Below are 23,621 nucleotides of genomic sequence, written 5' to 3'. Positions count from 1 at the left end.
TTTACATCAGAAGGATCAAAGTCAGAGCCTTTATTAAATGTTCCTTCTCTAAACAGACTGCATTTAATCCCCCTTTCGCATCTGTGATTTCTAAGGCTATTTTAAATACTTTGTCTTACAGGGATTTTCAGTCTGCAGAACCGTCACAAGCAGCAAGTTAGCAGTACACAGAAACAATACAACTGAACTTTCACTGAGTTCTATTCCTGCCTCCCAGAGTGCGTGCAAAAACCAACAATATCTCCAGTACTGGAGTTTTTGCACAGACCCTGGAAAGGAAATAGTTGTCACCAGAGATTAAGCCTGATGTGCTCTAGCCACATCTCACAATTGGCCACAGCTGACCAGTATTGGTTAGTATGTCTGTTTCAAAAAGGGGACCAAATTTTTAATTTTCATCTAGTGTGGGTCTAATTAAGGCTATTCTGGTATATTTGATACTAAAATACTCTCTGGGAGTCCTTTTCATGAAATCCCATCAGAATTAACATTTTCAAAAATGAAAACATTTATAATAGGTGTTGGAGTTGAAATGCTGATGCAGCGGTTGGTTCAGTGTTTCCTGGTCTTCTTTATCACGTCAGGATAGTGTCATCAATCTGTTCCTCAGAGTCAGCCTGCCCTGCCAGCTTCCGCAGGGACCTCCTGCAGCTTTCATTGAGCAGCTCCAGGCTGGCAGCATCCAGAATCTTGGAAACTGACTGTGGAGGGGAGACAGCAACAATTACCAACTCCTTACAACACACCATTCAAAATCAGAGTGAGTGTAACTGCCTTAGGCACTGCAGCAACTAAAATCTTTCAAACGTCCCAAAAGTCTCCAGCTGGTTTTACAATTCCAGACGTGGGAACTATCCAAAGGCAGGTCAGACTTAAAAAACAGGTCTGGAAATGGATGCACGAAGTGGTCTATCCTAAATACTTCCTAGCACCACTGTGATCATCCAAGTGACTAAAGCAATGCATTATCAGTGCCAGCTCAGGGAACTCAACACAGACAAGGCTTAAGGGGGAATGTTAAATGCCTTGATTCTATTAAAGCTGCACTGCAAGGTTGTACAGAACAGGTGCTGGTGATTTCTTCAGAGCTTAGCATGAGAATGCTGCTGAAGAGCTAAAAAAAAATGAGCATGTCCCACTTCATCTATTTCATAAGAGACTTCCAGCACATTCTGAGGCTGCAGGCACCACAGACAAATGCAGAATGAGGTGACACAGCCTTACCACCAACAATTATGGTCTTTTTATATGTCTCATACCTCAAGCACTTCTTCACCCGCTCTCATCTTCAGAAGGTTGACAATAGCCTGGTCACTGTAGGCTCTTACACTGGTGTTTTTGTCTTTTGTGTTGTCCAGAAGTGCTTTGAGAATTGGTTTAATTGTCTGAGGATCCAGTGGGGGAAGATGGCTTTTATTTGCCCACCAAATCATCTTTTCTGCAACTAACTTTATGTCACTGGATGAGTTCTGAAGACACTGAAGGAGACAAAGATACACTTACATTCAGATATACCAAGAACATATATTTAAAGCAGTTGTTAATTTTTTTCCTAATTTAAGTATTTAAAACTGTGCTCAGAAAAGCAAACAGTTTCCAACTCACAGGTACACGAGATACACACGTGTTACCTATTAAGTCCAACTAAATTGTGTAAGATAAGGTCATACCTTGAAAATGTGACAACTTTTTAAGAGAAAATTTCTAAATATGTAGTTGATGACAGTATCACATGTTCATCTCAACTGCCTCAGGAAATGATAATGACCACTAAGTGCAGAAAAGCTGATAGTGTCAGCACCTCTACAACACACTCACTGAGCAACAACAGCCAAGGCAGTCTCTAGTTGGAATACTGGGTGCATTTTAACAGTGGATTTCACTTCAAAATTCAACGAATGACAGTTTTGTATTTTAACCTTAATCCTTTTAAAACATGAAAGCTAATATCTGAATGTCAGGTGCATTATTAATATGGTGATAAAGGTTTTGTGGCAAGTATGATATTTTATATTTTAACACAGTACTATGATATTAACATAGAAAAGTTTGACTTCAAACAAAAAGTCTGAAGAATGTTGGCCTGTATCATGTCAACTTGGTATGTAAGAAATGTAAAACCTGAAAATGTAACATGCTGCAGCATCACCTCTCTCTATCTATCCTTGTCTACCAAGAGGGATACTCAAGTGTATGGTGGGGTTTGGGGAGGGCAGACAACTAAAGAAACCAAAAAACCCCAGCCACACACCAAAAGGAACGACCAACCAGTAAAGGAATTTTGAAGAAAAATATTTAAATCAAAATGAACTGAAAAAAAAAGATGTTAATTTCAATGTTCTCAGGTCAGGTGAGTTTTGGTATTTGATACATTTCTAGCAAAGGCTGTTTGACCTTTAGCAATCTTAAAAACCTGACAGCTTCCTCACACTCTTCTCTGCCTCTCTGCCAGCTGTTTGCTACTATAAAGGAAAAATGCATTTATAAGACTCAGACTTGAGCTTCAGCACAGAAGGCTCAAAAGCAAATTTCCATGTTAGAGCAGGGATGGCAGTGTTGTATTCACAGCTTCAGAGCAGGATGATACAGTGATTCTATCTACACTCTCCCTCAAAAAGAAATTTCTACATTTTCAGGGACTTGATAGACCCACCCATGAGTTAGGTCAAACAGAGATTCAGATCACACAAGAACACCAGCAGGTAGCTAACATGAAAACTCTTACCTTAATAAAGAGGCTGGAAAGTTTGGGAGGCAGGTTGCCTCCCTCTTCCATGTGGTACTTCATGAGAAAGCCCATCCCTCTGATGCCACTAACTGCAATGGGGATCTTCAACATAAAGACAAGAATTGGTATTACTGCAGCACAGTTCAACAACAGCCTTTAAAACCAAACCATGGTCTGTCAGCTTCTGTGGAAGGCTAAACCTTTCAACTTCTGTAGAAGGCTAAATCTTTCAAAAGAACAGCAGCATCAAAAAACATTGGGTTAATGGTATTGGGTAATATGATGAAAAAATTCCAGTGCAACCATGAGCCAAAAGAAATAAGGCAGTAGGCCCCACCAAGCCCACAAAATTGCTACTCCAAACTACTCATTCAACACTAGAGGCTCATTCAACACTCCTAAAATGAGTAATTTCCACTTCTTGCAAACTTGGTCTGTGAATGAGAACTCTCTAGGGAAACAGGAGTATAATTTACTCCAAATGAAAGCTACTCTGCAGTTAAAGATTAAATAATCTTCATCTCCCGAGAGGTCAGAACTCAAAAGAACCAGAACAGTTGTGTAATTTCACCATGAAACCTGCATCTAGCCAAGGGAGAATCTTCAGATGGCACTTGGGGGTTTTTGTCCTGGTTGGTAACACAGGAACTTGTCCACACACCCTTCAAAACTGCTCCCAACAACAGCTTGTAACAGCAGTCCCCCTGTGGGGCAGGACTCACCCTGTCGGCCGTGGCATTGCTGATGATCATCTCCTGGACACTGCTGTAGTATTTTGGGGAACACAGCTTGCCAGGAGCCACGTTCACAGCCACGGAGAGAGCCAGGCTCCGGCCGTGCCTCACCATCCAGTCAATGCCAGAGACATCTGCTGCAGAGCAAAGAACAGAACAATGCCACGCTCCTGCCATCTCCTCCTCTTCATCTGAGAGGCTTTTGGCAGTTTGTCAATTCACTGCCATAAAATGACATAACGAGCAGCATCAGGAGCAATGCCCTGCTTCCTCCATTTCTCCCAAAAAGACACACAGACAGAGCTAAAATGCAACACCTTTTCCAGGCAGGCAGGGACACCACCTGGGCAGGCAGGGAGGCAGACACAAACAAGTGACTCTCTTGTTCAACTCAGTTACTTCTGATGGTTCAAAATTAGACAAGCTTTGACCCTCTAATAAATTTGTAAAAGTCATCTATAATTTGACCAGCCAACAGACTGCCTCTTTAAGCCCACAGGGGAGAGTAATCATTAACACTCTCAAACACTGGGTCCTATGAAACACATTTTTTTCTAACTTGAAGGCAAATTAGTTAATTCTCCAAAAGCATGTGAAGCTATCAGATGTGGCCTGCAATTAACACCAGCCAACCTAAGATCACAGTGCTCTCCCAAAATGTGGGATGGCCCTCCTGTCCACCCTGCCTCAACATCCTGTCATGTCCAACTGTCCTTGTGTTTGCAACAGCAATTACTCAGCCATGCTAGTACTTTTATCGAGTCATTAGATAACAAATCCAGAAAAAAAAGTCTGGGCAACCCCAACTGACAACCCGTGCTCCCTGTGTACCAGAGTGCACAAATTAAGAGTCATGAACAAAGAAAAGCACAAGAAAATACAGAGCAGAAATTCAGTCACAAAGTTAGCCTGAATGAATGACTGAGAAGGAATCTTCCCTGCTTTCAGCATCTGTTCCAGTCCTGTAAACAGCTCCACCTACCCAGTAAGTGCTGGTAGAGAACAGTGCTGAGCTCGTCGTCGGACAGAAAGGCGCACAGCTCTGCCAGGCAGCCGGCCGAGGCCATGCGGGTGGCATCCTGACAGGGGACAGGAGAACACAACATGGCTGAGCTCAACACACCCCAGAGACACGCAGCAAGAAAAACAAGTGTCACAAGATGACAGGAAATAAAAAAGAGAAAATAAATAAATAATAGTATTTCACTCATACTCCCTGAGGATTTCTTTCAGCTCATATTGTTTCTTGTACAAAATGGAACTTAAAACCAAATCTAAGGTCAAAAAAGCCAGCAGAAACTGAAGAATTACAGATTTTATCTAAGTTCTGATTTGTTAAATGGAAAAGTCATAAAGATGAAATTCAGTGTTTTAAAAGATGAGTTCACAAGAGCTTACTTTAGATTCACTTAATGAAAGTGTTATTTCTAGCCATCTCAGTAAGAGCTGATCTCTGTGATAAACTCTTACTACTCTTCATCTAACACTTCCAGTTTTTGCTATTTTGGCTTCCTATGTGACCATCCCATTATTGTCCACTTCTCCCCCAGATTTATTTCTATTTCTAGCATGTCAATAGTTTCATGTCTGTTGCAGAGACTGACATAAAATAAAAAATTATTATATTATTAATTTAATCTCCCTTATGTTACCATTGCTATATACAGAAGACCCTATATTAAACTTGAAGAGCTTCTTCTCATTGGACAAAAATCTATCATTATCTGAAAAATTTCTCACACGGAATGATAAACCTCACCTGAGAGGCTACAAACACATCTGTGCATATAGTGAAGGCACTGCAGGCTTTCTCCAAGATATAAAGCAAGTCCTGACTGCAGAGCTACCTGAAACCTGTTAGTGAGGAGCTGCAGGTCAAACCCACACATGCAGTTGCCAAGGAAACATTAAACTGCAGGTTTTTCAGAGTTACCAGGGACTGGTCAGGAATCTCCAGTTCTTCACTGTGACTATATAATTCGTGTTTTCCCAGAAGTTATTTTAGATAGTAATTCTTTTAGAAAGTTCAGATTTTAAATGTAAGAACAGGACTGTCTGCAGCAGGGGACCTTTGCAGCTGGCAGAAGCAGTACCTCATCGTGTCCCAGCATGCCCAGCAGCACTGTGCTAATATTCTTCCTAATTGCAGCATCCACTTTAGCACCAGCTCCTCGTGTGACAAACCGCAGCGCTTGCAGCATCGTATCCCTGGAAGAGATCACATTCCACAGTCAGACACTGCCTCTCCCCCACCCTCCAAGAGAAGTTTTGCTCTGGATACTTCTAGTTCCCTGCATAGCAATTACATTGAGAATTACACTTTTCCTTAAAGTCTGGGAAAGTGATCCCCTCTCTGCACTGCTGGAGACTCCATCCTCGACAGTACTTCCATGTTTCTGTCTAACACAACACAGATATTTTCTGACTGTTCAAACGTTAAAAAGATTATCATGTCAGGAAGTTCATATCTTAGGCATCTGTGCCCGTAGGATACAAGAACAGCTGCTTTACTTCAGGTCAGACTGACTGTCAATACTGCCTTTTATCTGAAAGTGGGCTGCTTGGGGATATGCAGGTCTGCTTGGGCAGACTCCAAGCACTCTTTCTCCGAAATATTCTCACAGCTCACCTTCTGACACAGGAAGGCCCCATCACCCCCATTCCTGGTTTACAGTCCACTGCATTCATTAATACATGCATCTTACTCTAATTGGGGGTTTTGTTCATTCATCCCAGCTCCTTCTTTCATCCTCAGTAAGCAGGAAGGTCTGAGCTGTCAGCTGCAGCTTACCTGATGGCAGAGTCGTCGCTGGAACGAATTCCATTGAGGAGCTCTGTGAAGAGAGGATCCACTTTGACATGGATGACAATGAGCTTCCCGAGAGCATCGGCAGCTTTGAGGCGAACAGCGCGGTTTGAGTCTTGCAGAGCTTTGGTGAACGTTGTTTGCAGCTGGGGCAAAAACGGCTTCAGAGCAATCTCAACCTGGTCCACAGTGGAAGAAGGGAAAGTGTTGCAGTCAAGTATTAAATAGCAGTTAGAGACCAAAGCCTGAAAACCTCTTCTACAGCAGTTTGTTATCAGAGAACCCTCATTAAATCTAACGTGCTACTAAAATAGGAAAAACATGAAACAACAATTTACCACAAAACCTTTGACCTTTTCCAATCTAATTATCTTTTCTTCACATTGAAATACAAGGGTAGCACTGAGAAATTTTACACTATCATGTACTCAGTGCACTGAATAAAAGCTCAGCTCTGTTCAAAGATACATAAGATCTTTGCACTTAATACATAAAAATGGTGGATACAGGAGAGATTAATTTCATGGTGGGTTTTAATCACTTGAAAGGGGGATCAGCATTTATCAATATTTCTAAGAAGTCCAGTGTTTCTGCACTGGGGGCTTTTTTTGGAGGCCAGAATCTGCTGGAAGAATGCAATCCAGTTACAGTGGATTGCATATCCTACATATCAAATTGCATATCCTACATATCAAATCCACAGCAGCAGGCATCCCAGCTGTGTTTACATAAACAGCAACAGGTATTTCTGAAGGTTGCCATGGAAAATGTTCACAAACCACAGTCCAATACTTTGAATCTTACCTTAGCTAAAAGAAGGCTTAATGTTTCAAGCAGAGCCACCTTGACATTCCAGCTGAACCGATCTCCCAAGATTCGAATGAGTGGCCCAGTGATGCTCACCACAGATGGTTTGAGAGCTTCAGCAGAAGTCAGCTTTATAACCAGCCCCAAGGCCTTTGCTGCCTCCTCCTTCTGTTCTGGATTACCAGTTAAAACACCTTCCCGCAGCACCACAAGTATGGAAGTCACTCCCTGTCACCAAAATCAGATAAGAAAGCTTAGAAGCTAAAATGCAAGAAATATGTATCTCATTTTTGCTGCTCGTATACACCAGATGCACAAACTTGGAGAGTTTCTCTCAATTTCCTGTTGACCTTCAGCTGCCTGATTCCACATTGACAGAGCTACTTTTATTTGGTTTGATTTCATGCCTCTCCGCCTTACTAAGCCAGTTGCTATGAGAGAAGTGGTGGCGGCTCAGGGAATTTTTAAACCAAAGAAATTTGGCACAGAAGTCCAGTGTTACTCCCCCACAAAAAGCAGCCAGCAACCATAACTTATGTGCATAACAGAATTGTCAGAGACCTCATTGCAAGAGGGGTCTTCTCTAGGGTTACTCAAGAGCTCTAACCTACAAAAAATCCTCCAATATACAGGTTTGGAATGCCTAAATAGTCACTGCTTCTAACAGCTATAATATAAATCAGCTCTCCCCAAGGGTGGGGTACTGTGGCTGTGATGAATCCACACTCTTTCTGTTCCTTTACCTTCTTAGGAATACAGAATCCTGGCACATGCTCGCCCTTGGCCTCATTCCCTACAATCCGGATATCCCTGTGCAGGTCCTCAATGAGAGCAAGCTGGTTCCCAGCGTCTAATTTCTGCAGGAGAGAGGGGTGAAACAAACATCAGGCAACATGACATCCAGATATCTTTTGTGAAGTCTTCTCAGGCCAGGCATTACTCCTGTAACCTTTTTAAGCTGCCTCTCACCTTGGTGATGGAATTAAGCGCATCCCAGCTTTCATTCAGAACTACAGGGTTGGTGTCATTGAACAGGCGAATCAAGCCTGAAACCAAGCTCCTGAGATGCCCAGTGTAGTCTGCTTTTGTCTTGGAGCAGTAGATATTCAGCATGACAGCTGCTGCCTGTCTCATGCCCAGCTCAGGGCTGCGGGTAGCTTCCAGCAAATCTTCAGTTATAATTCTTTGTCCAACATCATCTTCCACAGACAGGATCACAGACTGGCAGTTTGCCATCTCCTGAAGAGTCCAGATTAACTTCACATTAGCTCTCAAACAGAACAAAGCCAAATTTAGCCCCAGGTTTCTCCATGTTACCCCCAGCATTGTCTCTAGATAAATGCTACAACACAACCCACTTGCTAATTGTTTCTCATTAAAGAGCTGGTCACATCACCATTAAAGGCTTGACTCAGTCCTGGTGCAGACACAGGTATGACCAATTCTTAAAATTTAACAAGTGACCAAACTCTGCTGAACTGATTGCTCCAGCATCTGCAGGAGGGCTAATTTACAAAAATTAGAGTAGCTCAGTCTCCTCCATCTTACTCACCCATGAGAGACTGTGAGTCTTGTCAGATAACATTCTTCTGATTTAGGTAGTTTAATGCTGTGCGTCACAGCCCTAATTACAAGCACGTCTGTGGGTACATTAGAGATCTCCAGGCAGACTTGGGGCTAGAAGCTGATCTAATGGGTATCCACAGCAGAAAGACAACAGGACTCTGTCACTCATTCCTAATTCACCAACTGATTATGAAAATGTCTGTCCACAGTCACAACTCCAGGATGTTCTCTGGAGTCCAAACACCAGATGTTTTGGAAAGCAGTATGTGAGGAGTGCAGCATGCAAAAGAGGAGATTTCCTCCCTGCAGCCCTTTAATCTCTCAGTCTTCTACACCAAGAATAAATACAAAGTTAACTAGACTTTCTGGCAGCTCTCCAGGAATAAGCAAACTGAGAATTGTATCTTGTAGCAGGCCAAGGAGACTTTTAAATGGATACAAATAGATTTGGAAAGCATACGTTTTTTGACTCACAATATGCCACTAGGCAAAAAGACTCATCCTGGAGAAGCTAATGGACTGAAATTAAACATGCAATCTGTGAATCTAGAGAACACAGATTCTGGGATGGGAAGTAAACCTGGTGCACTATCTTCAGGCAACCTGTCACAACAAAGAGCTGAGCTGTGCTACTTGCCAATTGCTCTTCACTGGTGCCCAGCTTCTCTTTGAGTGCAGACATCATGGCAGGCAGGATGACACTCAAATGCCGTGTCAGAGCGTCCCCTGCCACTGAGGAGAGGAAAGCCAGCACCCGGGTGTTCACTGGTGGGGTAGTCAGCTACAAAAATAAAAAATAACACCAAAAATTGAGAGAAGCAGAAATTTTTTTCAGGAGTTTTTCACTTTCTCTCCAACATGAAATATGTATGCATCACAAGCCAAATAACTGTTTTGAGCACAAAATCAGAAGAAAATTTCAGACTATGCTCTCCCTTTTGCTATATTGGTCCAAAGAAAACTGGCAGCAAGCAGAGGAAACAGCAGAGATATCAAGTTTAAGATTTGTTTCCCATTGTACCTTTGGCACCAAGTAAGGCAGCACCACACGGCTCTTGACAGCCATAACTTGTTTAAGACCATCCACAGCAAAGTCAGCTGTCTCTTCATTATCCTACAGGGAAAGAGAAAGAGACAAACTTGAGAAATGACCTCTGACACCAAGCTAAGCACTGTTTCAAGGGACAATTTTCCATGTGATCATAAAAACAAAACCAAGTCCTTCTATTAAAAAATGTTCTCATATTCTCATACTACCTAAAAAAACCCAAAACAAGCTCTTCTGTCACATCAGAAAGATCTTCTGTTTCAGGCATGGTGGCCAAGCAACTTCATTGGGTGACAGTGGCAAATCCATCACAGAGCCAGGTGTAGCAATTCTTAGGCCTAGGCTTAAGCCACAACATCTTCCCTACCACTGGCTAGGATGACTCCAGGAGGAGACAAAATACTGCTGCCATTCCCTGGTAGGTCTGCCACTACAATCCTCCTGCTCCTTTAAATTAATTATTCAAAACTTGTCCCACAACATCATTAATCAAGCTGTTGACTAATTCTGAGCAATGCTCACCAGCTGCTTCAGCAAGAAGGGCAGGATGTCTTCAAGAGCCTGATGGCCAATTGTTGAGTGCAGCTGTTCAAATGTTTTGGCTGCAGCCTCTCGAACTTCTTCCAGAGGGTCACACAGCGCTTTTCTCACTGTAGGAACCAGGGACTCAGAGAAAAGCAGCACCTGTGGATGAAGAGATAAAATTACACAACATCTGAAGCATAACAGATGCTCAGGAAAGTAGTGAAGAATGCAGAATTTGCACAACTCAAACTAAACTGCAGTTTGCTTGGAATAATATTGGAGGAAAAGCAGGATCCATCAGCACAAATAGCTGCAGTCCTCTAAGGCTACCTAGTGGAAGATTTCTAGTATTATATCTCATAAAAGGCAATGTTTAAATTCATCGACTGATACAAATTCATACAATTTGCCTGAGCAGCAACTCTCTGTTAGTTACAAGCCCTGACTTCAGATCACAGAACAGCAGCTATATTTTTCTGTCTCAAGTACAATACCTGCACCATAACATCAATACCTGGGAAAATGGGAATTTCACCTGGCACGTGTGACTCACCGCATCCCTGCTGGTTGATTTCATGATCTCGCTCAAACCAATGCAGACTCCTTGCCTCTCATCACTCTTGTCTGATCTCAGTCCATCTTCCAGGATAGGAATGATTTCAGGAAGGATCTTCTCCCCTAACTTTCGGACAAGGTCTCCTAATGTCCGTGCTGCAACCTGTCCCCAAAAATGTATTAATGATTTTCCTTTTTTGTAAAACTTTAGAAGGTGAACTGTGAGCAAATGTTCACTTTTGACCATATGCTACTGTTCATAGTGCAGACAGAGTGTAGGAATGGAAACAGTATTAGAAATAACCATCAAAAAATAGTTTTACTGTTACCACAATCACAATTGCCTCCAGCAGAGAACTCAGACCTGCTCATGCTCAGAACAGTTAAGCTGATGACAGCTTTGGAGTTACTTATAGAGAAGAATTATCCTCTGTTCCTCAGGAGATATTTTCTACAGTCACCTGCAGGATCAGGAAGGCACAACTTAATTCCTCACCGTTCGTTTATCTGCACAAGTACTGGCCAGGAATTTCAGCAGAAGCCCAAAGAGTGTTGGCAGGATTTCCCGCAGCGTGCGAGGAGTGTTTGACACCACGATTTTCCAGACATGTAAGGAGGCCTGGCGCACCACCAGCTGCGTGTCCGAGCGGCCCATGTACAGCCCTGCCAGCACCCTGTTCCTCCTCTCCACGCCCAGAGCATTAATGATAGCCTGCAAAGAAACAGCACAGAATTGTATTATCTGCCCCTGAAATCTATAAAAAGAACAGAATACATGATTATTCAGTATGTCTTTCCAGCAGGCTGTCCATGCTGATTCCAAATAGGAGAATTGGAAAAAAATAAAGGCACAACAGGCAAGAACGGCTTTACCTTGTTTGACTGGGCTGTTCCAAAGTTGTCATCCTCTGAGGCAGTTTCTGTTGTCATTTTTCCAGTGACTCCTGAGATATGGAATAGAAGATCTCCAAGGAGCTGAACTGAGCTAAACCTGGCAACAGGAGCAAGTCAAGTGTTACAAACAGGGCTCTCAGGCAGTACCTGTCCAATTCTGACAGGATGTCAGCTACAGGCTGGAGCCAAATGTGAAGCACAGCTGGGTCTGCACTGAAATGCTGCATGGGCTGATGTGTTACATCAGTCTGTGACATGGCCAAAAGCAGCATGATAAAAAGAAAGGGAAGGAGTGAATTCCAAACTGGAAGGGCTGAGAGAATTTTCAAATCAAAGCAATGAATCCAAGAATAACCTTTCCTCTAAAAAGGAACAAGACATTTCCTGCATCTGTCTAACCCAAAGGACATTCAGCTGGGGCAAGAGTACTTAGCAGCACTCAGCTGGCACAAATCATTTAGTGCAGCTAATTTTTAAGTAACTGCTATTGGCTCTGAGTGCTCCACTGCGCATCTTCACACACAGGAGAACAATAACTTGCTCAGCATTTGGAGAAATGAAAAACAGTACACAAGGGCTAAATATTGCCACATCAACTGCCTTGGAAGTGCATTTCAGAGTCACCGCCAGAATTAATAATCCAGCATGAAAGCTCTGCAGGTAGTAGGAAACCTGATGCAGCCTGGCAGGGCTTTGCAGACTCAAGTGCTGTAAGGCATCCTAATCAAATCAACAAGCAAAAAGAGACACTTGTTTTTGCTTCACAGGAGGTCTCTGCATTTTTCTGAGGAGAAACACAGAGCCTAAATCACACCAGTTTTTCAAGCATGGAAGGGAAACGTTTGTGGCTAAGCTGGTTCTGCCTTACCTTATCCTCCACAAGTCATCAAAGAGCCCATCCTCGAGCTGTGGCAGCAGCAGAGCAATGGCAGTCTCGGCGTACATGCTGATGATTCGCTGCCCCGCGCGCAGCGCCGTGTCCCGCACAAACTCGTTCTCGTCTGCCAGGGCCTGCACACAGGCACAAAAAGGGCTCTGAACACTCAGCCTTTCAGCACAGTACAAAAAGCAACAGGAGGAAAACAAACCAATGTTTTCACTCTCCACCATGAAAACCGAATGAACCACGGAGTTGTGAATGTACAAAGATGACTTCAAAAAATGACTAGTGACCACAAGTAAGACAGCAACCAATAACTTAGGAGAAATAATTTATAATTTAAATTCCCTTTTTTTCCTAGTAGTCCAGCTAAGCTGGACAAGTCTCTGGACATCCCACAATTATCAAAAATTTTACTTGAAATATTCTGGAGGCTTATTTTTATTCTCTGATAAATAAATTTCTTCAGTTTTGCTACATACCTTAAGGATACAAGGAATGATGGGACCAACATAGGGAGTGAACTTGTCTCCAAAGGTAATTGGCAGGTAGTTGAACATCATGATATAACCATCTCGTACATGTGGAGCAATATCCACTTTACTGGCAGTTGCTACAATCTCTGGCATAAGTTTCTCCAGCTTTTCTACCCCCAAACCAGCCATAACCTCAGCCAGACCTGGGCAAAAAAAAGCAGAGAACAGAGCTGATACACACAAAAAACCAAGCAGCTAATCTGATTTAATATGAGAATACCTGAGCTCAGTGCTCACACAGAGCTGTCCCCACCTTGAGCAGCACCAGAGCGATCCACTGAGCTCTGCTCATATGTCAGTGTCTCCATCAGCCATGGCAACAAATCCTCAAAGCACGACTCTCCCATGCCCTTCACCATGGCCCCCAGGGCCTTTGCAGACACTGTGCGCACCTAACAGACAAGAGGAACAGAGATCTGCAAAATGTCCAGTCAAAGGTGCTGCAGGTGTGCCAGACTGACTGGGACAATGTTTAACCTGATGCACTGAAAGACAAACTGTGTTTGTACAAAAGACTTACTTCAGGTACAGGATCCAACAGAGAGGCCTTCAGTCCAGGGGTCACACTGGGTAGGTACGGAGCCAGATCCTAAAACAAAGAGCCCAAAAAGTCAGCACCAGATTCAAAATGAGAGAAAGCACAGTTACCTTCATGTAAAAGACATTCACCCCTTATAATCAGCAAACATCCTTAACATCCTGCGAGTTTAATTAGCTGCTCTCACAATACTGCAGACAAGCATAGTGAATTATTCTGCAAGTCCAAGAAACACCAGTTCTGTGCAGATCACTCAACACCTTAACACCTTTTTAATGCTCACTCACAACCCAGCAGTTTTTGTCTTAGGAAAATCCAACACTCTTAACATTTACATAAGGTTTAAATGTAGAGATTATCAGCACAAAAATTAAACACAAATCTTTAGCCTACAGTCAGGTTCTACAAATACTTTTCAAACAAACTGTGGATCCATTTGTTAGCAGCTGATCTGTGTTTCACTTGTTTGTTTCTTAAGGCATTTCTTATATGGTAAAAATTACAAGACCTTTTTGCAGGGATAAACTGGTAATAACTGGATGACCAAAGCTGATAGTCTTAAGGACCTCAGAACTATCACTATCCTTATAGTCATCTGCTCATTTACAAACATTTAATTAAGAAGCTGCATGGATGCTAGTGTTTTCTACCTTAACAGCAAAATCTCCAAGCCAAATAAATTGTCTCTTGTGCTTGTCACAGTGATCAATTAGAATAGAGTTAGAGGGCTATGTTAGCACTGTACCTTCTGGTCAGTCAGGGAGTACATGTTCCCAATGATCTGGGCAGCCATTTTCCTGGTGTCTGTGGAACGATCCTGGAAAGCCCTCTGAACAATTGGCATGATCAGGGCTAAGGATGGAGCATCAATGAAATGGACAAATTTGGTATCCAGTAGAGTCTGCAAACACTTCTGAGTCTTCCTGGAGGGGTCAGTAAGAGCATCCAACAGAACTGGAGCAATTGCTGAATGTTTTTAAAAAGGAGAGAAAAGACTTTATTTGTACATAAACCAAAAACGTGTCAGGATGAGCTGGTGTGCTCTCATGGGATGTTGTAGGCAACAAGCAGCACAAGGACAAGAGAAACTCTATTAACATAGGATGAAAAAATGGACAGGAACATTTAAAAACCCTGGAAGCAGACAGCTGCTGTTAAGCTTTGATGTTTTACTTCTGTAGGACTAATTTAATTTCTATACAAATTTGCATTTAATCCTAAATACCATGAACCTAAACGCTGCTATTACAAACCACAGTCACATCAGGGTATCAGAGATGCACAGAAAGGTCTTACCCAGGATCTCTGGATTCCTGATGACAGACCCAATCTGCCTAAGAGCCTGCTGCCCTGCATTCTGCACCTTCACATGGGAATCTGTCAGCACTTCAGTGAGTTTGGGCACGATGTTGGGTAAACAGGAGGAGAGCTGTTTGGGAGCACAGTATGCCATAGCCCCCAGCAATTCCACTGAGCCTGTGAAGAAAGTACACCAAGAAAAAAAAGACAAAAGAAAAGACAAAACACAGTATTAAAAACTGACATGAGACGATCATATTTACTTCAAACTCAAATCTACCAGTCAGAGAACACAAAGACAGAAATGCATTAAGTCACTCTATGCCACCTAAAGACACCAAAAGTATTTTTCTTTTGTATGAGGAGAAGGAATGTGTTAAGAAAATTCCAGGTTCTGAAGTACAACTATAGAGACTGGATACAACATGTCCCTTGAATATGCCAGGGGGAAAAAGGTTACTCAAATGTGTCAGGGACCTCAGCTGTAAAAAGCTGGAGAAGTTCCACAGTCCCTTACAAGACAATAAACCATCATGGCCATGTGTAGGGATGAAGGAATGTGCAAGGGGGATGACAGCAAAGGGAACTGTGGGTCACTCTCAGTCACATCAGGTGCACATTGGTCCATACCAGCTTTAGTCCTCCAAGATTCCTCTTCTAGTGCCGCAAGAAGTGATGGCAAAACCAGCTTCACTCCATGAGTACTCAGATTGCTCATTACAGCTTTGGCACAGTCATCTGCAGCCTCCAAGGAGAAGAGAACACTTACAAACTGTGACACAACACTGTTTTCCTTCCTCTGAGACTCTCTGGGAACAAAGCCTTCATGTAAATAGTGTCTCAGTACAATGATGCAGCTGGCTAAGTAGCTCCCAATTAACGGTCAATGAAATCAGATGCTTTCAGTTACTAAGAAGATCAAATTGTTATTAGTGGTATCTCAAGGGATAGGTCACCTTCTCTATTTGCCTTGTTACAAACAGGATTCATATCCATATCCATTCCATCTGGGTTTTTTAACACTTTGTGATAGCAGAAATTTAAAGCACCTTACCTCTCTCACATACTGGTTCCCATCTCCAAAACAGAGCAGCAGGTGAGGCAGCACATGAACCACATAGGGCTCAAACAGCTTCCCAAGCATGCTGCAGAGCATCTCGAAGGCAAACAGAGCCCCTAAAAAGCAAAAAAGGACAGTCAGAGGATGTCTTCTTTTAAGGAGCATGGGAAAAGAAGATACAATTTGCCAAATATTGTTCCAAAAGCACTGAAATCTCACAGCTGAAAGTCTCTTGCTTTCTTGCCCTTATGGCTTGTGCTGTAGTAGGGATTTGTGGCCTCAGGAAAGGAGCTCTCCCCCAGCAACACCTGCCTTTGCAAACAGGAGAGGGGGGCACATCCCTGTCGTCTAGGACTGAAATCCTTCCACCACAATGTGAATCGAGCAATTTTGGGACACTATACACAACCAATGGCCTCCCAAGAGATACTTCCCATTTCTTTCTTGGCAAACTTTAGTAAAATAAATGTAGCTAAACTAAACACAGGGGTGAAGAACTTCACCTGACCACAGCGGTAGTATGTACAAGAGAAATTATGAATATCTGGAGGGAAAAGCTCCAGTCCCTTACCCTCCCGCCGGCGGAAGTTCTTCTTGTCCTGGATAGCATCGGTCAGCGTGGTCATCATCTCCTGCTGCTTGAGAGAGAGGATGCCCAGGCCCTTCACCAGGCCTGCCAGACCATAGGCTGCACCTTTGCGCTCAGCGTACTTATCAGACTCCAACAGCAGCTGCATCAGCTTCTGGATCATTCCTCCTGCATCTTCCTTAATTGCAGGCACTAGGGGTGGTAAACAGCTTGCCACTGACTCTTGAACCTAGAAAATAATCCACCAGCCACCAGATCACAAAACAGTCATTACCAACATAAATTCCCCTTAGAATGCACCCCAAGTGAAACCTTTCTGTCACCATTTTTCATCTTCTCTGCCATCCCTAACAGTATGCTGGTGTTAACCTGCCTCTGTATGGAACATGACAACTCCTCCCAAAGGCACCTACCTGCTGAGATGGGGTGGACAAGGCTGCTATCAGTTTGCCAACAATTGGTTTCACTTTAGGGTCACTCTTGTCCAGATGTTTTGCCAGTGACCCCATCAGAATGACCACGCTTTGCCTGACAGCATCATAACTGGCATCATTAGGAGCATTTTTCAGGAATTCTTCAAACACTGGCAAGAGAGAGTTAACATTGTCCTGAAAAACAAAACCACAGAACTTGCCACTAGAGTCCACTCAGAATGAGATTTGTGATGCTCAGTGGACTTGTTTGTTCTTCTCTGAGCCAACAACTGAACAATCACACTGTATTTACAGTTCATTTCATGTGTCACATCACATAAAACCTTGTACCATCCCGACAGGCAACAAATATTTCCTGCTAGAGAGAAATTAGTTCAAAATTAGAATCCCCAAGCCTGCCAGCATGATGTTCTGCCAGAAGCAACACAAGCTTCCAGGCCTGAACATCAGTGCCCACTCCTCTGCTTGCCCTATTTGCCAAGGGAGAGCAGAAACATCAAACTTCACATTGTTTTTCTAAGAAACACAATGAAAGAATGAATAATATGAAAATACCCCAATTGTCATGGGCTAAACTAAAGAATACAGACATATGTTCAGAGATGATTGGCACATATGAGGAAATCAGAAGCTGAGCAATTCACACTCTGCACACCTTCCCCATCTGACACTGCTGGGCAGGAGCTGGCAGGGAGAAGGATCGTCCTCAGTTCCTGAATGTTTTAAGTTTAATTAAGCCAACAATCATCAAGGTTTCTTGTCTTGCTTTGCATGAAGCCTGAAAAGGAATTCTCATCTTTGCAGGATTAAAAGATCTATGGTCTGATCTTACTTTTAATACTCTACTTTTATACCATTTTAACTCCATTTGATCAGAGATATTACATTTTATAGCAGTGACAGGGATGAACCACTCTTAGTCAACACTAGACACTAACAGAACAACTCTGAATACAAAAATTCCTAAATGAAAGTTCTCAGCTGTTACAAGTAACAGCAACCTCTAAGAAATTTATAATTTTTTTCTTTTAAATCGATGGGCTCCAACGCAGTATCTACAAATCCATTACATCTTTTTTCCCCTGACAGAGAGAGAAACATTCAGACTTACTTTGCCATGAGTGTTGAGTGTTGAAAGAGCTGCATCCAACATGCACTTCCTGACCTCGGGACTGCGATCATTCAGAGCATCCGGCACAAAAAACTGAAAGAGGGGCTTCACCTGAGAACTGTCCAGATGCTCTGAGAGCTTGTTAAGGGCCAGTGCTATGCCACACCTGTGAAGAAGGTGATGAGCCTGTGAGGTTACTGACTTCTCACAGAACTGAGAGTTCACAGTCACATTTGTTATCAGCAGCAATTGCAGAAACTGAGAGCGAGAACCATGATGGAAACAAAATGCCTCAGAGTGTCCAACCTCTGTGCATTTCATTACATATCCAGGCTGCAGTCTCCCACAAGGACAACAATCCCCCAGCCATATAATAGCTCTTATCTCAATTAGGCTTTAGGGATACTTGAGCCAACTTAGACATCAGGATCATTTGAACTACTGCTGAAATGCAGCAGCTTTACAACAAGGTACATCAGCATTAAAGGATAGATTAGCTCAACACAAGTAGCAAACAAGATGATCTCCAATTAAACCTGTACAGAACATACAAGTAAACAAAGTAATTATCCAGTCTGGAATTTGGCCAGTTCATCAAGGCTTGCACTGCTGCTCTTGAAACAATCAGTGGCCCATACAGAGGTGGGAACACGGTAAGCTGAGACAAAAATCAAAAACATTTCATTTGGGTGCACAGGAAGTGATGAGATCAATCTGAACATGACTGTACCTTGCTTCCCATTGGTCAGGTGGTGATTCAGATATCACTCGTCCCAAAGCATCCAAAACTGGAGGTGGCCTCTGGAAGGAGAAAAAATTTCATTAAAATGCCTTTTCCAAGGACAGGCATGCAGAGAATTTGGCAACCACACCTGCAATGCCATTTGATAATAGTGCACAGAGTTATGATACCACTAGCAGGAGAGCAAAGTAAAAAAAACAACCAGAAAGCAAGTCTGAAATCAAAATTACTTCAACTGACACTGCCCTACCACAGCCTCTCTGTATCATCTAAGGCACCCCCCCCACCTGTCCAATGGTGCCATTAGTGGCTGATAACATGAAGTTCAAGACACTGAAGTCTGTGCTAAGCTCAAACAGGACAACAGTAGATTCAATGCACATCTTCAAGACAGAAGGAAAAGTGACTAACAGAAAATAAAGCAGCAGCTCATGCCTGTTAGGGCATGCCTTAGGGGCATGCCTAACCCCTTAGGGCAGAAGTACTTACGTAGAGCTTCTCCTGGTAGATCTCTGTGAGCTTGCTCATGACCTCTGCTGCTTGCTTTCGGTACTGAGCTACAGCTCTGGAAAGAGCCTCAGCCCCTGCCTGTCGCACTGCCTCTTCGTGGTAGATGACATCTTTGATCAGCAGGGAACACAGGTCAGGCTGCAGCTCCAGACCCATGGACTCCCACAGCCTGCAGCACACACAGAGGTGATGGGTCACCCTTCAGCAAAGAAGCCACTGCCACATGTACAGCTGCCCTGCAGCTGAGTGTAGCTCCATGCCGTGGGCAGAGAAGAGGTCCCCCTAAGAGAAGAGGTCCCCCTAAAGCCCAATCAACAAAGAAGAACCCTTACCTCTCTGCCAGCTTCTGAATCTCATCTTCAACATCAAACTTAACCACCCAGAGGCGACGCAGCAGGTTCAGTCCATTCTTCTCATCACTGTCTGGGGTTGGTAGAACCATTTGTAGCTCCATCAGTCCCTGAATTAGTTAACAGGAAAATCAGTGCAATTATTTGATTTTTAGAAACAGATGCTTTAAAACACTCAAAACTTTTGGCAAGTCAAGCTCTCAGTGGTTGGAAGTGTCAAAATTCATGTTTGCTTGTGCCTTACACTGCCCGTGGTGGTCAAGGACTTCCTGTTGCTAGTAGGTGAGATGGTGGAACTCAAGAACAGTGCTCCACAGACAGGTTGCAGAGAGCCTCTGGTGGCTACAATCTGTTCTGCTTCTAAGTGCAGACAAAACAGCTCAGGTGGGCTAAAATTGAATTTGTTTCATGGCAAAGAACACCAAGCACCCTTGATGCTTTTCTTTCTGTGTTCTCAGAAGTGACTAAGCCTGAAGCTTTCCAATAACAAGTCCTAGTACAGACAGGAATTTTTTGACAGCTTCTCTCTTTAAGACTAAGCTCTATCCAGCTGTAAACAGAAGGTGTTAAGTAGTCCTAATTATACCTCTTTTAAGGAAACAAAGGTGTGAATAAACCTAGAGTACTCCTTTTTGCAGATAAACCCAGCACAAAGAGCATGACTTGGAGCATTATTGTTCAGACTGCCTCTGACACACTGCCCAAACCCTGGCATCACAGCTGACACCTCTCTGCATCAGTGTTAGAGAAGATCCACCTCCCAAAAACTTAAGGAATTTGGTGTGACCCTGAATGATTGGCACCTACCCTGAGAGCTGCATCTCGAACGTTCATGCAGGGAGACTGCAGGGCCTGCAGGAGCACGTCGATCTCCTCCTGCTCGGCGTAGGCACAGCCCACATGTACAACTGCAGAGACCTCCAGCTGCCCTCCAGCTGAGTGTAGCTCCATGCCGTGGGCAGAGAAGAGGTCCCCCTAAGAGAAGAGGTCCCCCTAAAGCCCAATCAACAAAGAAGAACCCTTACCTCTCTGCCAGCTTCTGAATCTCATCTTCAACATCAAACTTAACCACCCAGAGGCGACGCAGCAGGTTCAGTCCATTCTTCTCATCACTGTCTGGGGTTGGTAGAACCATTTGTAGCTCCATCAGTCCCTGAATTAGTTAACAGGAAAATCAGTGCAATTATTTGATTTTTAGAAACAGATGCTTTAAAACACTCAAAACTTTTGGCAAGTCAAGCTCTCAGTGGTTGGAAGTGTCAAAATTCATGTTTGCTTGTGCCTTACACTGCCCGTGGTGGTCAAGGACTTCCTGTTGCTAGTAGGTGAGATGGTGGAACTCAAGAACAGTGCTCCACAGACAGGTTGCAGAGAGCCTCTGGTGGCTACAATCTGTTCTGCTTCTAAGTGCAGACAAAACAGCTCAGGTGGGCTAAAATTGAATTTGTTTCATGGCAAAGAACACCAAGCACCCTTGATGCTTTTCTTTCTGTGTTCTCAGAAGTGACTAAGCCTGAAGCTTTCCAATAACAAGTCCTAGTACAGACAGGAATTTTTTGACAGCTTCTCTCTTTAAGACTAAGCTCTATCCAGCTGTAAACAGAAGGTGTTAAGTAGTCCTAATTATACCTCTTTTCAGGAAACAAAGGTGTGAATAAACCTATAGTACTCCTTTTTGCAGATAAACCCAGCACAAAGAGCATGACTTGGAGCATTATTGTTCAGACTGCCTCTGTCACACTGCCCAAACCCTGACATCACAGCTGACACCTCTCTGCATCTCTCCCAAAAACTTAAGGAATTTGGTGTGACCCTGAATGATTGGCACCTACCCTGAGAGCTGCATCTCGAACGTTCATGCAGGGAGACTGCAGGGCCTGCAGGAGCACGTCGATCTCCTCCTGCTCGGCGTAGGCACAGCCGTCCTCCCCGCTGCTGCTCGCGCACAGCGCCGTCAGCGCCTCCGAGGCCAGCACCTACAACAGCACCAGCACGTGGCACAACTCCACTGCACCCTGAACTGCTCTCAGAGCAAGCAGTGAGTGCTGCCAAGGCAGCAGAAATTCCCAAAGAACAGTGAAAAACTGTGACAAGTTCAGGCCAACTCTTTGCTTTTTATTACTGACCTTTCTGCACCTTATCCCTTACAACAAACACTCAGAGAGACTACTGAGCTTATCTGGCAGAGCAAGGCCTTAGAGAAAGAAAAAATGTCACCTCTGGAAGACTGAAGAATATATTTGGTGCAATAAAATCCACAGAAAAAAAGATGCAGACATTTTAATCCAAGAATACCGTAAACACAGAAGAAAACTGGGAATGTATCAACCACCAGCATCAGAGACTTAAACCAGTGGGTACATTTCCCTTATTTAGATGCTGATGAAACTTAGGGAGAATGCTGACTGTGGTTATGAACATGAGCACTCACCTGTAACCGTGGAGAACCTGTTCCTATCACCCGGGTCAGCAGAACCAGCATGTCCCTGCGGGGCAGCAACTCTGGACCATTCTGAAAGGTTGAGGGGAGAAAAGGGCAGGAGAGGAAGGAAAAAGACTTTTATCCTCTGATTTCATAGTGCCTTGCCTATGTATGACACTCCTTAAACATCCCAGTCAAAACCTAGGGCTGGACTGGTACCAACCCATGGCAGAAAACAATCCTATACAGGTCACTGTAACCTGGACAATTCATCTGCTTTGTCCAGTTTACACATCAGCTGTTTTATCCCATGGCTCATCTGAAGGAGATCATCTGACCCCACAGCTCTCACCTCATCCACCAACAAAGACTGGCCATTTCCTGATGATCTCAGCTGAGCATGGACTGTAAGAATCTGCAGAATCTTGACCAGGAACTCCTCCTTGTCTTCGCTGTTGTGGGGGGTCTCAGTCATAACTGTCTTCAGGAGAGGAAAGACTAAGGAAAATGCTGGAGCTGATAATGGGGCAGCACCTGTGGAAAGGAAAAAACATCCTGTGAACACAGCTGATCCTCCATGATTTGGTTGGTAATACTAGCTGATATAAAATGTAAACTTGAATAGCTCATAATAGACATGGCCAAGCTTCAGCCTCATGCACAAAGATGCTGAGTAAACCTAAGTATTTGCCATTTAGCAGCAGCAACAGTGTAGTTCCAACAGTGACTGTTGGCATTTCACTGTTAGGTTAAGGGCAGGACTTGATGATCTTAATGGTCTTTTCCAACTTAAATGACTCTGTGATTCTACCTGGCTTCAATTAAAGTCACATTTCAAATTACTACCAATGCCTCAAGAGTATAGAAATACACACTGTAAATGGAATTGAAACAATTCAATTAATTAGACAGTCACTTATAAAATTCATTTGTCCCAAAGCCTGAAAACCTGTTTGTCAGCTGCATTTCCTTTAAACACTTCCTACCAACCTAGCTAATCTGTCATTCCAGCCTTCAGCTGGATCCTTGAGAATTAAGTCCGCCTAATTCTGGAGCAAGATTCAACTCCACTCCCCTCCTTGAAAAAATTAGAGCTTTTGGATTCCCATTGTTAAAAGATTTTGCTCCTTCCTTTCTATAGGGCCTTGGCTATAGCATATAACAAATTCTCCTTCCAGTCTTTCACTAGTCCAGGTGTCTACAGAAAACATTTCCTTTCTATATCCTATCTGTGCTGACAGAGAATGCCCAAGTTGAAATTTCTAAATGCAGATGAAGAGCATTGCAGATACAATACTGCAGTATTAGTCAGCTTATCTAGGGCAAAAATACTGCAAAAGTAGTTCAAGGGAGAAATATTAAATCCCAAACACGTTCTGAGCTCCTATTTAACATGAACAGCTTCAGTAAAACCCTCTCTATTTCTCATGTGGGATTTTTCTCTCTGTTTGCTCAGTATCTGTTTGCTTTTACACTTTTCTTTTTTA

The 23,621-nt window shown here is 43.3% G+C and overlaps 1 protein-coding gene across 1 annotated transcript in view; it reads right to left on the bottom strand.

The window, feature by feature from the left end:
* The window catches only part of GCN1 (GCN1 activator of EIF2AK4), a 37,490-nt gene continuing 13,869 nt past the window's right edge, over positions 1-23,621 (bottom strand). Inside the window, exons 26-58 of the mRNA XM_039725828.1 lie at positions 22,487-22,668; positions 22,144-22,224; positions 21,545-21,688; positions 20,738-20,865; positions 19,342-19,531; positions 18,841-18,911; positions 18,111-18,276; positions 16,979-17,173; positions 16,548-16,794; positions 15,971-16,092; positions 15,547-15,661; positions 14,914-15,093; positions 14,363-14,583; positions 13,600-13,668; positions 13,333-13,471; positions 13,026-13,222; positions 12,532-12,674; positions 11,643-11,760; positions 11,266-11,481; positions 10,768-10,932; positions 10,212-10,373; positions 9,663-9,755; positions 9,279-9,422; positions 8,045-8,314; positions 7,819-7,932; positions 7,073-7,303; positions 6,254-6,447; positions 5,556-5,670; positions 4,445-4,541; positions 3,451-3,599; positions 2,726-2,830; positions 1,260-1,478; positions 1-701 (exon numbers count right to left, since the gene is read on the bottom strand). Coding sequence (XP_039581762.1) covers positions 576-701; positions 1,260-1,478; positions 2,726-2,830; positions 3,451-3,599; positions 4,445-4,541; positions 5,556-5,670; positions 6,254-6,447; positions 7,073-7,303; positions 7,819-7,932; positions 8,045-8,314; positions 9,279-9,422; positions 9,663-9,755; positions 10,212-10,373; positions 10,768-10,932; positions 11,266-11,481; positions 11,643-11,760; positions 12,532-12,674; positions 13,026-13,222; positions 13,333-13,471; positions 13,600-13,668; positions 14,363-14,583; positions 14,914-15,093; positions 15,547-15,661; positions 15,971-16,092; positions 16,548-16,794; positions 16,979-17,173; positions 18,111-18,276; positions 18,841-18,911; positions 19,342-19,531; positions 20,738-20,865; positions 21,545-21,688; positions 22,144-22,224; positions 22,487-22,668 — 5,108 coding nt within the window. The 3' untranslated portion in view covers positions 1-575. The remainder of the gene's footprint in view (positions 702-1,259; positions 1,479-2,725; positions 2,831-3,450; positions 3,600-4,444; positions 4,542-5,555; positions 5,671-6,253; positions 6,448-7,072; positions 7,304-7,818; positions 7,933-8,044; positions 8,315-9,278; positions 9,423-9,662; positions 9,756-10,211; positions 10,374-10,767; positions 10,933-11,265; positions 11,482-11,642; positions 11,761-12,531; positions 12,675-13,025; positions 13,223-13,332; positions 13,472-13,599; positions 13,669-14,362; positions 14,584-14,913; positions 15,094-15,546; positions 15,662-15,970; positions 16,093-16,547; positions 16,795-16,978; positions 17,174-18,110; positions 18,277-18,840; positions 18,912-19,341; positions 19,532-20,737; positions 20,866-21,544; positions 21,689-22,143; positions 22,225-22,486; positions 22,669-23,621) is intronic.

The sequence above is a fragment of the Passer montanus genome, unplaced genomic scaffold (assembly GCF_014805655.1).
Source record: "Passer montanus isolate IOZ18808 unplaced genomic scaffold, ASM1480565v1 scaffold57, whole genome shotgun sequence".
In the NCBI taxonomy this organism is placed as follows: domain Eukaryota; kingdom Metazoa; phylum Chordata; class Aves; order Passeriformes; family Passeridae; genus Passer; species Passer montanus.
Note: the sequence above shows the minus strand (reverse complement) of the source record. Positions and strands in the feature narration are given on the sequence as shown.